Below are 12948 nucleotides of genomic sequence, written 5' to 3' on the forward strand. Positions count from 1 at the left end.
CCTGGCAATGACCTCCTGGGATTCCTTCACAGAGGGGAAAGTTCACTCTTTTGAAGGCCTTTAGAGGCTTATCCTCACGGGGGCTCTTCCCCCGTGCCAGTCAAGCACTCCAAAAAGCCCACGTCCACACCAGCTCTGTTCAAAATAAAAATCTTTACTGACTGATGGCGGGGAAACACAAAGTCAGAAAGTTCGCTTCTGAATAGTGCTCACACTATAACTCAATCCAAAAATGTCACAAAAAATAAACACAATCTCTTTCACGCTTCACATTCCCCAGAACAAGTCAGCTCTTTGGGATGAGTACCCCTTCTACCCTGGACCCTCCCAGTTCCTGTCTGGCTGTTGTAATCTGTTCCCCAAAGTCCTTCTCTTACTTTTACTATTTGGGTAACTGCCAGGTTCTTGTGGCCTGGTTTGGCCTCTGTTGGAAACAGGATGCTGGGCTTGATGGACCCTTGGTCTGACCCAGCATGGCAATTTCTTATGTTCTTATGTTCTCTCTATTTCCTTTGAGTCTCAGACCGATTTGTGGCTGAACCAGTCTCTGGAGAACTTTCCTTGGCAGGCTGCCCTTCCTCTAACACCTCCCAGTACACTAGTCCATCAACTTTCCTGACCCCCACAAGACTTGCCAAAAATCCATGGTGGTCCAGCAGGGGTCTGAGAGCGACCTCCTGCATTCGGGCCGTCGGCTGCCAGTATTCAAAATGGTGCCGATAGCCTTTGCCCTTACTATGTCACAGGGGGCTACCGATGCCATTGGTCAGCCCCTGTCACATGGCAGGAGCACAAGGTGGCGCCGGCCATCCATTGCTTGGGGGGGGGCGGTGTCAGGAGGGTGGGGGGTTGTAGTTAATTCAGTTTTAGCCAGGAAATGAATAAGAATGAACGCATTAACGTATCGGGGGCCCCCTTGCCGAATGCAACGTATCTGCCCCCCGAGGAATACGAATTCCGAATGCAACGTACGGCGTCCCTCTGCACATCCCTAATAACTTGCAGTCCTAGCAGTCGATTTCCTCCCTTCTCCTCTGCTTCTGGGGGCTGCCTGCTGTTGATGTAGTTTTCCTTTTTGGCTGGTTCATGGATTCGTCTTGTCCCCTCTCCTCTCTGCTGGGCGCGCTGATGTCCATTTTATGCAACCCTGCCCTTCCTTCTCTCTGACCGGACTGGGATGTCAAGCGAAAACATCAGGAAAGTGAGGCTGTGCTGAGCTGTCAGAGCAGATCAGGACATAGGTAGTTTTTCTAAGCAGCCCAGGTCACCCTACCCAAAGACCGGTACCGAGGAGAGAGGACGGGAAGGGAACGGCATGCGGGGGGGGGGGGGGGGGGGTCAGCAGTGGCACCCATGAGGGGACAGTGCTCCTTGCTGTCCCCTCCCAGTCACATCTCTCCCCTTTCACCTGCACCTCTATGCCTGCTCCAGAAAGCAGCAGGCAGGTGACTGGAGCGCTGCATGGCGTCAGTGTTGATTGGCTCCTGCCTCCTGGCGTTGCTTGACCGGGTTTTACAGAGCCTGGCTATCCTTGTAGCCAGACATTGTACAACTGGCTGCTAAACCGGGCCTGCCCAATCCAAAACCGGGCAGGTGGCCACCTTACCTGGGCTGTTACGATGTTTTTGTCCTTGGTACAGGTACGTGCTTTGATACAGTACGGCACAGGCCTGCAGATAAGCCGTATGGCCCTCGCTGGCCGTCCTCTTGCTTTGCTGGTCAGTGCATTCAGTGCTTCAGTTGCTTCACGTTTCCTAAGCAGCTTGAGATGGGCTGACACCATGTACAGGTGGCCTCAGGGCACCGAGAAAAAAAAAGCAGACAAGGCCTGAGACTCTGGGACCGAATCTCATATTTGTTTCACATCCTTCATTGTATCTGACAGATAGTACTTGCCAAGAAGAATGTTTTTGATTTGTTTAATTGCTACATGAGTTGGAAATGGCGAGAATGTTTGTTTGTCATGGTCTAAGAAGCTGTTGCAAGCCCTGATCCAAACAAGTCAATGCACTCAACCACTGCTCTTGCTGCCCTACAGTGTAAGCAAATCTTCCTTTACTTAACATGGGCAATCCTCTCTTTTTGGAGGGGAGTTTTCAAAGCTGTTTACACACACAAAGCTGAATTTTATGCGTGTAAATGGCTGTACTAAAATAGCTCAGGACAGAATGCGTGTGCACGGGCACACGTAACCTACGTACTTTTGCCCGAAATGAGCAGAGGCGTTCCAGGGGGGAGGGGGCACTTAACACGCGTGCGTTTTGATTTTAAAAAGCATGCACGCAAGGAGACGCGCAGAGGCTGTGCCTTCTGGAGAGGAGGTGTAGCTTTACATGAGGGGACGTGTGTACGTACTCGGCCAGTTACCCGAGTATTGTAAAAGCAACAGTGGGCATGCAAGCTTGCTGTGAAAGTGCTTGGTAAAGTCTGCACGTGCAACTTTTTATTGCTATGGGGGCAATTGTTAATTCTATGTACGTAACTATAATAATTTGCTGTGCGTTTTTATTATCCAAATTTTAAATCCATGAGTGCAGTCCTGTTATCAGGTCCTAGCTCCTGGCTTTGCTAGTAGTATGCACTTTCTAAATGTTTTCAGGTGCAGAAGGGTCGCCGCTTCAGTTTCATCCCGGCAGCCGTGGAGCTGACATCACTGAAATGGCTCTTCATCGCAGCGCTGTCATCAGTGTGGGCTTTCACTTCAAAGGCACAAACCTGGCCCAACTTCTGACAGCTGTCAGACCCCCTCAGCATCAGGGAGTGACTGGGTTTAATTAAATCGGGGAGGAAGGTTACCGCTCTGTGCACAGGCAGGGGTGGCAGCGCTTTCACGACTCAGTCGCCCTGCATTGCCAGGCAACTTGGGTGACATTTCAGGCTTCACCTACGAGATCTCAGGTTTTCCTTATGCTAGGCACTTAACCTTTCTCCAAGACTCGGGGGGGAAGCATTCCTCACCTGCAGCTCAAGTTACATTGTTTGATGATTAGGTTTTTGATAGCTTAAACGTCCTATGGAGAAAAAAAGAAAAGCAATTTTTAGAATAGCAAGCGTTCACTATCAGAGCAGGAGACTGATTTCTATGTCTGTGTGGGTTTATGTGTAGCTGCGATCTATATTATGACTACTATGCCTCCTCAGCTTAGGAGAAGGAAGGGTAGGGAAGAACACTGAGATAAAAGGGGAACGCTGAGATATTGTTGAAGGCTTTCCAACTCTGCAAATTTCAAAGCTTCATTTTCATAAACCTCTTGCTGTTCATTTGTATGGAAGACAGGAGACTGGTTCTTGCTATCATTACTTTTCAGTTCAGCAACTTCATGCCTCATTGGGGAAATTTGTAATGCTGGCCTTCCAGTTTTGCTGTTTTTGGCTAGATTTGTGCCTCAGTTTATCGGAGTGTTCCTATAACAACTGTCTAAGCAGTGAAGCTGCATCATGTGACCACCTTCTGTTTGACACCTCCAACCCACTCCACTCTACCCTTATATATTCATGGATGGGGCCGAGTGTCTATACAATGCCGTTTTTTTTTTAAGATAGGTGACCTGGGTGAAGGTGCAATGAGTTTGAAGGAAGATAGCATCCAGGACGGAAAGATGAAGGAGGGGGTGGTAGGCAGCATAACAGATTCCGTACCAGCATATAAAATGGGATGTAGGGAACCAATGCCTACCCAATGCAGAAGGTTGAAAATGGCTTGGCTCAGCGCAAAAAGTCAAAGTAATTGGATGGACTTTAAGACTAGTCCAAAGACCATGTTCTATTCCTCCTATCTCATATACAATAAGACTAATAAAATAGATTGAGATCAATATTCAGCCACTGAGTGGCTTGGCTAGTTAGCCAGATAAACATATCCGGGTAATTAGAAGAATATATTCAGCAGCTATATTAAAGTTAGCCGATTATGTATAATCGGCTAACTTTAGGAAAGCCCTATGGGGGGACAAGAGTTAGCCACATAAGTTATGTGGCTAACTCTGCTCTTCCCGGAAATGCTTCCTTTTCGCCTCCGGTACACCCCCATTTTACGTGGCTATATTCTAGCCACAAAACTCATTATGCAGGTAGAATTTAGCCACATATGACTTTAAATATCACCGGTTAGCCATATAAATAGATAACTTTTGAATATCGACCTTAGGGGCCTGTGTTTATCCAGTTACTTTCAGTATTAACCAATGATTTCAATGGAAACACTAAGACCAAGAAGGGCAACCAAGATGATAAAGGAGATAGAACAATTCCCTTATGAAGAAAGGCTAAAAAGGTTAGGACTCTTTGTTACGCTGGAGGTGGACCCTTGGCCTGGTGCAGGATTGGTTCGGCCCTCTGGTCAGACCCAGACAGCGCCTGCCACCAGGAGGCGGAGCACACGAGGAGACAGAGGTTAGCTGGAGCTTCACAGGTTGAGCCCTTGGGTACCTCAGATGGTCTCCCGGAGAGGTAGCGGAGGGGTGTGCCCACCATGAGCAAGGGTGCGCGGCTGATGCATAGAGGATGGACCAGACCCGAACTGGAAGCTCCGGAGACCTCAGAAAGGTAACAGTTCAGGAAGGTTCTCAGGGCAAGGCAGGCAGCACCTGCGGGTCTAGTCAGGTGAAGGCCGCGGGGTGGATTCCAAGCAGGTTGGTCTGGTAGCCACAGTAGGCCACAAGAGAGTGTCCGAGTGAAGTGCAAGGGTCAGAGCCAGTATCAGTCCAGAAGAGGTCAGCCAAAGCAGGGGTCAAATATCAAGGTCAGTCTGAGCGTAGTCAAGGCAAAAGAGGGTCGGATCCAGGCAACAGATGAAGAGAATGGTCAGGCAGGCAGTGGTCAGTTCCAGGCTGCAGATGAAGAGAATGGTCAGGCAGGCAATAGCCAGTTCCAGGCAGCAGACAAGAGAATGGTCAGGCAGGCAGAGGTCAGTACCAGAGATCAGTCCGAGGAGGTACTACCTGAGTAAGGATACAGGAACACACGGAGACTCAGGAACAAGGGGACGCTGGAACAAGGAGACACTTGGAACACAGGATAGGCAAGCTTACTACACCATGGTGTCGACCCAATTGCCAAGGCGAGGTCCTGGGGACAGGACCTCACTATATATAGGGCCATATATAGGGCCTTCAGGTGATGTCATCAATCCACGCCCCAATTGGTGTTCCCGCGCTTGGCCCTTTAAATCGTAGCACGTCGGCCGCACGCACGCCTAGGGGTGGAGCCGAAGCGGCCGAAGACGCGGAGCCCCGATGGGAGCTCTGCTGCGAGGTCTGCAGTGTGGAGGAAGCCGGAGAGGGCCGTGGTGAGTGACGGGGATGGCGGGAGATGGCAGCAGCGGTGAGACCGGAGCTTGTCGAGGGTAGTGCAAGGTGAGCAGGCTCGGTTGCGGCACCCACGCGGCCAGGACGTGCAACACTCTTCAGCTTGGAGAAGAGGTGGCTGAGAGGAGATATGATAGAAGTCTATAAAATAATGAGTGGAATGCAACGAATAAGCATTAATCAGTTGTTTACTCTTTTGAAAAGTACAAAGACCAGGAGGCCCACAATTAAGTTACTGGGTATTAGGGATGTGAATCGTTTTTGAACGATTAAAATTATCATCAGATAATTTTAAAATCGTCCAAAATCATTAGAGTGCAGATACAATACAAATGCCCCCGATTTATCGTCAGGGGCATTTGTATTGTATCGTTAAATAGGGCGCGAGAAAACCGGCACACCAAAAAAACCCTAAAACCCACCCCGAACCTTTAAAAGAAATCCCCCACCCTCCCGAACCCCCCCAACATGTTTTAAATTACCTGGGGTCCAGTGGGGGGGGTCCCGACGCGATCTCCTTCTCTCTCTCTCTCTCTCTGGCCACGGCTGCGTTGAGAAATGGCGCCGGTGGCCCTTTGCCCTTATCATGTGACTTTTGGCCAGCTTGGGAGGGGGCCTCCTGACCCCCACAAGACTTGCCAAAAGTCCAGCGGGGGTCCGGGAGCGACCTCCTGCACGCGGGCCGTATTTCCAATCTTCAAAATGGCGCCGGAGCTACCGCGTGCAGGAGGTCACTCCCGGACCCCTGCTGGACTTTTGGCAAGTCTTGTGGGGATCAGGAGGCCCCCCCCAAGCTGGCCAAAAGTCCCTGGGGGTCCAGCGGGGGTCCGGGGGCGATCTCCAGCAGGCGTGACGTCGGGAGCCAGGAAACAAAATGGCGCACATAATAAGGGCAAAGGGCCACCGGCGCCATTTCTCAACGCAGCCGTGGCCAGAGAGAGAGAGGGAGATCGCGTCGGGAACCCCAATGGACCCCAGGTAATTTAAAACATTTTGGGGGGGGTTCGGGAGGGTGGGGGATTTCTTTTAAAGGTTCAGGGTGGGTTTTAGGGGTTTTTTTTGGTGTGCCGATTTTCCCGCCCTCCCCCGATTTACGATTTTTAACGATTTTTTAAAACAAAAAAAACCCGACGATAAGATTTCCCTCCCCCCCCAGCCAAAATCGATCGTTAAGACGATCGATCGATCGATCACACGATTCACACCTCTACTGGGTAATACATTTAAAACAAATAAGAGAAAATATTTTTTTACTCAACGCATAATTAAGCTCTAGAATTTGTTGCCAGAGGATGTGGTGAAAGTTATTAGTATAGCTATATTTAAAAAAGTTTGGACAAGTTCCTGGAGGAAAAGTCTATTATCCATTATTAAGGGAGAGTTGTAGAAATCCACTGCTTATTCTTGTAATCTGTCTACCCCTTGGGATCCTGCCAGGTACTTGTGACCTGGCTTGGCCACTGGTGGAAACAGGATACTGGGCTTGATGGACCCTTGGTCTGACCCAGTATGGCAAGCCTTATGTTCTTATAACCTAAATCAGGTGTGTTCAAACTGGTCCTTCGGGGCTCCCAGCCAGATGAGTTTTCAGGATATCTCTAACAAATATGCATGAGATGTATTTGCATGCACTGCCTTCAATGCATACAAATATTTCTGATGCATATTTATTAAGGATATCCTGAAAACCCGATTGACTGAGGGGCCCTAAGAATTTGTTTGAGCACACCTGACCTAAATAAAAAAGTGATTGTAAATGTGGAGGGACACAGAGAGAATAGACCTAGGCTTCCCAAACCTGGTGACCCCACATTCAATCGTGTTTTCAGGATATCCACAATGAATGTGCATGAGATTTATTTTCATATTCTGGGTCTCCAATGTTTGCAAATGTATATAATTGTGCATATCCTGAAAATCTGACTGGCTGTGGGGTTTAACAAGGAAGGTTTGGAAAGCTTTGCAGTAGATTCTGTGCAACAGACAGGGGTCAGGGTCTCCAAATTGAAACGAGCGCAGTGGGGCCTGATGCAGTGAGCTGGAAATGATTGGCTAGCTATACTGTTGCAAAGTCAGTTTCTGAGCTGGCGGCAGAAAGGAAAACAAAGATAAGACACTTGGAAAAAAAAAAAGAGATAAGTTACAGAAAGAAGGAGGAGGAATGGGGGAAGGAGAGCAGAAAGAAGAGGGTGCCAGCTATTAAAATGATCAGGTGCGGGTTTTATTAAGTAAGGTTACCATGGTGATAATTGTCAAATCCTGAGCAAGTTTCTTGCACAAACATGACTGTGATATCTGATTTACAGTGCCCGGATGTGCGGTATGAACGTAGTGGGAACCATATGTTTGGCACAGAAGAAGTTCCATCACAAGTTGTAAAATGATATGGGAGCCAGGTTCAGTAGCCCGGAGAGCGGCACGGGGCGTGGTTAAAGTTATTCAGCAGGGTACATCCGGTCAGAGCAACAGTGACGCAGCCGGAGCAGTGCAAGTCCTACCACTCCAACCGGCACTGGGGGAGTTCAGGTGGGATTGGGGGGGGCAGAGTCAGGGTTTAATTTACATTTCTCATGGGACGGGGGGGTACCCCGGCTGTTATGGCCTGCTACTTTATTTTCCTAAGTGGGGAGGTTGGCGGGTTGAGGGAGGGATTGGGTGCTAGCCCAGATATTTTAGGGGGTGAGGGGGTGGGGGACTGCCCTGGTTGCTGGCTTTATTTATTGTGTTTTCTTTTATTTCACTGTTTGTATCCTGGATATTTACGGTTAAGGTTTAAGCTATCTGGATAGACGTTTCCAGTCTACTTTAGGACTACTATCTGGCTAACTTATCCAGACAAGCTTCACTCACCCTGGAATGCCCCTAAGTTACCCAGATAAATTTTATCCGCCTAATCGCTTAGCCAGATAACTTGGGGGCAGTCAAACTAGTAGGAAATTTAAGCCCCCAAGATTTGTCCAGCTAAATCCCTAATTAAATCCCTTTGTATAGGGATGTCTAAGTATATAAGTCCATCCCAAACATCAATTGTATGCTATTAAATTAAATCGAGAAGGCAGTGAAGTTTATCAACAGAAGCTGTCAACTTTCTTTTTTTTTATACATTTTCTGAACAGATTTATTTATTTTTTATTTGATTTGATTTATATTAATACCAGTAAAATAAAAAAAAAAAAAAGCGAATTAGTGATCTATTGCAATGAAGTCTAGCCCATGATATCAAGGAGGGGAGAAGAGAACAATAACAAATCTCACTGAAGATAAAAATTAAATCTACAGAGACGCCAATTACTTCTTAACCAGACTCGCCCTCCATATAGCATATACACTAAGAGAGAAACCGTACATCTACAGGCATTGTATCTTGAAGAAACCATTCTAAGTGTAATGGGTCTAAGAACACAGAGAAATGTAAGGAAAAAAGTAGTTTCCAGAGCACCCACTTAGGCCACATCAGGAAACATTCTAATTGAATTGTCCTTAACTTCCTTTAGATACCCTTCCTCGTTCTATTTCAAACATGCATCTCTGGAAATTATTATGTTAGGACCAGCTGCCAAGGAATTATTACTTACGTAATTGATTTCAGTAAGAAGAAAATGGACAATAGTGTTGCAACCTTGTGATTGTGACAAAACGTGGGACAAAAGCAGAAAGCAGCCGAACATGAGTCCATTCAGTTAACAGAATCTATGAAGGGGCACTTTGTAGTGCCCTTTGTAGATTCATAGATTCCAGCTAACTTTGGAGGTATATTCAATAGTGCAGCTGAACTATTGAATTAGCCAGTTATGTAAAGTTAGCCAGCTAACTATAGCTGGCTAACTTTAGGACAGGTCTTTGGCACGACCAGATTTAGCTGGCTAAGTTATGCGGCTAACTCAACACCTCCCAGTTATGTCCCCGGAATGCCTCTAACTTACAGGGTCATTTATTATTTTGCTAGGTAGAGAGTTCATCAAGCTAGGCAGAGAGTTCATTGCACAAATCAATACCTCTTTTACCTTTCATCGTGCCAAATGACAGAAAATCTACAGTGATGTCAACTTTGCTGTTCATACCTCTGACTGTGTTAAAAGTACCCACTCTTATAGTGGTATAAATAGTAAAGTTACAAATTGGTCTCTACAGAGGTTCTCTCTCCTGAGTTAGCCAGCTAAATGCTTTTGAATATGGACCTCATGTTCTGTTTAACACCGTTGACCAACATGTTGACACAATATATTGCAAGTATTAAGCACAGTGTGAGCGAAGTGGAGCAAATTCTGACGCCATTATAAGCCTGGGAAAACGTCTTCTTTATTAAAGTGCTGAGGGTGATTTATTTATTTATTTATTTAGGAAGATTTATTTATTTATTGATTTAGGAAGATGAGTAGGCATTGTTCAGCTCAGGGAATACTGTGCTGTTTTGTAGGTCTACTGTGAACCAGGAAGTGTCTTTCTTAAGGTGTTGACTGGCTCTTTTGTGTAAGTCCACACCCAGGAGTTATTTCTTTCACACTGTATGTAGCATGTTTGCGGCTCAGGCCCCCACCAGTGTTATTATTCAGGACGATCAGCTCAGAATCCGTTTCGATTTGTACCCCTGAGAATGGGAACGCGATGCAGCCCTGACTTGCTCTGCTTAGATTGCTGAGAACTAGTAGGTAAGATGCCTGCGATCATGGCAAGCAGCCAGGGTAAATCGCTTCAACCCTCTGAACCCCATTTCAGGAGTTATTTCCCTATCATGGACAAGTAAACTTTTGTGATTGTAGCCAATCTGAATTTAATCAAAAGTGTACAAGCAAAAAAAAAAAAAAAATCTCAAAGTTCTGACAAGGTGAAAAACAACATTGAACTTTATTTTATTATCACTGGATTTTTTTTTCAGACATGACTCTTCTATTTTAATTTATTGCTGCACTTTTGCTACCCTGATCATGTTTCCATGAATCAGCCTTGTGGTGCGGTGTCCTGAGAGACTGCCCAGCAGACGGAGAAACATTTTCTCCCAGCACCTGAAGTGCTCCATCTGCTTTCCCCTTGCACCTTTATGCTGAAAGCCTCATATTCGGGCCGATACAGTAAAGTGCGCTCCAACGGAGCGCACTGTTAGCCGGCATTTGGACGCGCGTTTTCGACGCGCTAGCCTTACCCCTTATTCAGTAAGGGGTAATAGCGCGTCCAAAATGCACGTCCAACTCCCCCGAACCTAATAGCGCCCGCAACATGCAAATGCATGTTGATGGCCCTATTAGGTATTCCCGCGCGATTCAGTAAGTAAAATGTGCAGCCAAGCCACACATTTTACTTTCAGAAATTAGCGCCTACCCAAAGGTAGTTCCCTGTACGTACAGGATCAGTCCAGACGGTGGGTTATGTCCCCCGTCCAGCAGATGGAGTCAGAGTAAAACTTCGAGGGTGCTGGTATATAAACTGGTGCACCCTCCTAGATCCTCAGTATCTCTCTGACTCCAGCAGATGTGAGAGGGGATCTCGTTGTTTCCCCAACTTAGGGTTTATTACTCTACATATATCTATATTATTATTCTCTCTTTCACTGATGGATCAAGTTATTTAAAAAAAAAAAAAAAAAAAAAGACTTTTGTTCCTGTCAGAAGGGAGCCGGGGTTCTTGGCTCCCCTGATCAGCCTGCCATAAGGACTGCCTCTTACCTCATTTATCTCTTCCTGTGATCTTCAGGGGTAAGCTTGGGGGTAGTTTTCTCAGTTTGTGTTATTTTTTCCTTTCAGCGCAGGTTTTGGACACCTTCGGAGGTGGATGCTGGTGGGGCCAGCCTCTCCCCTCCTTTCCGTTGCGGCGGCTCACCTCCCCCGCGGCCCTGCGACGCTTCATTCCCCAGGGCTGCAGGCGGCACGGAGGTCCCATTCCCCTGCCGTCCCCGGGGTTGAGAGTGTTTGGGCGAGTGTCCAAGGGCACGGCGAGCCCGCTCTTCCCGCGCCGCGATCTTAGGCTTTCCCGAGGAGGGGGCTCCTCCCGGCGTGCTACACCCGACTTAGCCCTCGCGCGATGCAACGCGCGCGCTGCCCGTCCTGCGGCGGCCCGGGCCAGGGCGCTTCGAGGGACGGTCCATGCGGGCGTTGTCTCCCCGGGGGGGAGACGAGCGCTGCCCCGCCGACAATTTCGCCGCCGCGCCCGGAGCGCCGCGGGCCTCGAGGGCTAGCCCCGCCCCCGTCTTTGGCGGGAGCGGCGGCCATCTTAGACCTGGAATGCAGCGCGGACTCGGACGCGGAGGAGCCCACTGAAGATGTTTTGCCGTCCGCCCCCCCGACCTCAGATTCGGGGCCTCTGCCTTCCACATCCGGACTCCCCAGGGACCTCCTGCCCCCTCCCTCGGCGGGTCCGCTCAGTTTTTCAGCGGACTTTGTGGTGCTGATGCACCAGGCGTATTTACAGAGCCTGAGCTCTCAGGGGGGGGCAGCTCTCGCTCCTCCTCCCGCCAAGGTTCCCAGGCCCTCGGGGGTTACGGCTGCGGTACCGGGGACCGGAGGGGGCGGCGCCAGGTTGCCCCTGAGTATACCACTCTCCCTGGGGGGCCCGTCACCCTCGCCGAACCTCGGGGGCGACCCACTGTTACAGGTGGATGACGATTTGCCCTTATCAGCGCATCTGGAATGTGATGATCCGAGGGTCCTTCGCATCTTCCGCCAGGATGAATTGGCGGATCTTCTCCCACACGTTCTCAAGGAATTGGACCTCGACCCTCCCGTGGCACCCCCAGGGCCCCCGGCTCCCTCCGTGGCTTCGGCTACCTCCAAGGGTGACCCTGTATTGGCGGGTCTGCGTCCCATAGCGAAGACATTTCCCATTCATGATTCATTTCTCCATCTTCTGGTGCGGGAATGGAATAACCCGGAGGCGTCCCTTCGGGTCGGCAGGGCGATGGACAAGCTCTATCCGCTTCCGGGGGACTTTCTGGACCTGCTCCGGGTCCCCAAGGTTGATTCAGCGGTGTCTGCCGTCACCAAGAGAACTACCATCCCAGTCACAGGAGGCACCGCACTGCGAGATGTTTCGGATAGAAAGCTGGAGGTCGCCCTCAAGAAGATCTTCGAAGTCTCGGCGCTGGGGGTCCGGGCGGCCATCTGCGGTTCGCTGACCCAGAGAGCCGGGCTTCGATGGGTCCAACAGCTCCTCACCTCTCAGCAGTTACCGCCTGAGGAGGCGGCTCAGGCTGACCGTCTGGAGGCGGTCATTGCTTACGGGGCGGATTCCCTGCACGACCTGCTGAGGGTCCTGGCCAGGACCATGGCTTCGGCCGTCTCTGCCAGAAGACTTCTGTGGCTCAGGAATTGGGCGGCGGACGCCTCCTCCAAGGCGAGCCTGGGAGCTCTGCCCTTCAAGGGCAGGTTTCTCTTTGGAGAAGACCTCGATGAGATCATCAAGACCCTGGGGGAAAATTCGGTCCACAGGTTGCCTGAGGACCGGCAGCGTGGTTTTCGATCATACTCTGGGAATGCCAGGAATCGTTACCGCGCCCAGAGGCGGTACCGAGGCTCCAGGACACAGAGCCCTAGGACGCCTTCCACCAGGTCGCAGACGTGGACGCGGCCCTTTCGAGGGCGCAGACCGGCCAGGGACTCCTCTTCCCAGGGAGCCTCCGGCAAGCCTTCACAATGATGTCAGGCCAGTCCAC

The 12948-nt window shown here is 49.5% G+C and overlaps 1 protein-coding gene across 1 annotated transcript in view; it reads right to left on the bottom strand.

Moving 5' to 3' along the window:
• GOLGA7B (golgin A7 family member B) overlaps window positions 1-1783 on the bottom strand; it is a 99332-nt gene extending 97549 nt beyond the window's left edge. The window contains exon 1 of the mRNA XM_029610730.1: window positions 1607-1783. Within this exon, the coding sequence (XP_029466590.1) occupies window positions 1607-1783 (177 nt within the window). The remainder of the gene's footprint in view (window positions 1-1606) is intronic.
• Between the last annotated feature and the right edge of the window lie 11165 nt (window positions 1784-12948).

Source organism: Rhinatrema bivittatum, chromosome 7, assembly GCF_901001135.1.
Source record: "Rhinatrema bivittatum chromosome 7, aRhiBiv1.1, whole genome shotgun sequence".
Lineage (NCBI taxonomy): Eukaryota > Metazoa > Chordata > Amphibia > Gymnophiona > Rhinatrematidae > Rhinatrema > Rhinatrema bivittatum.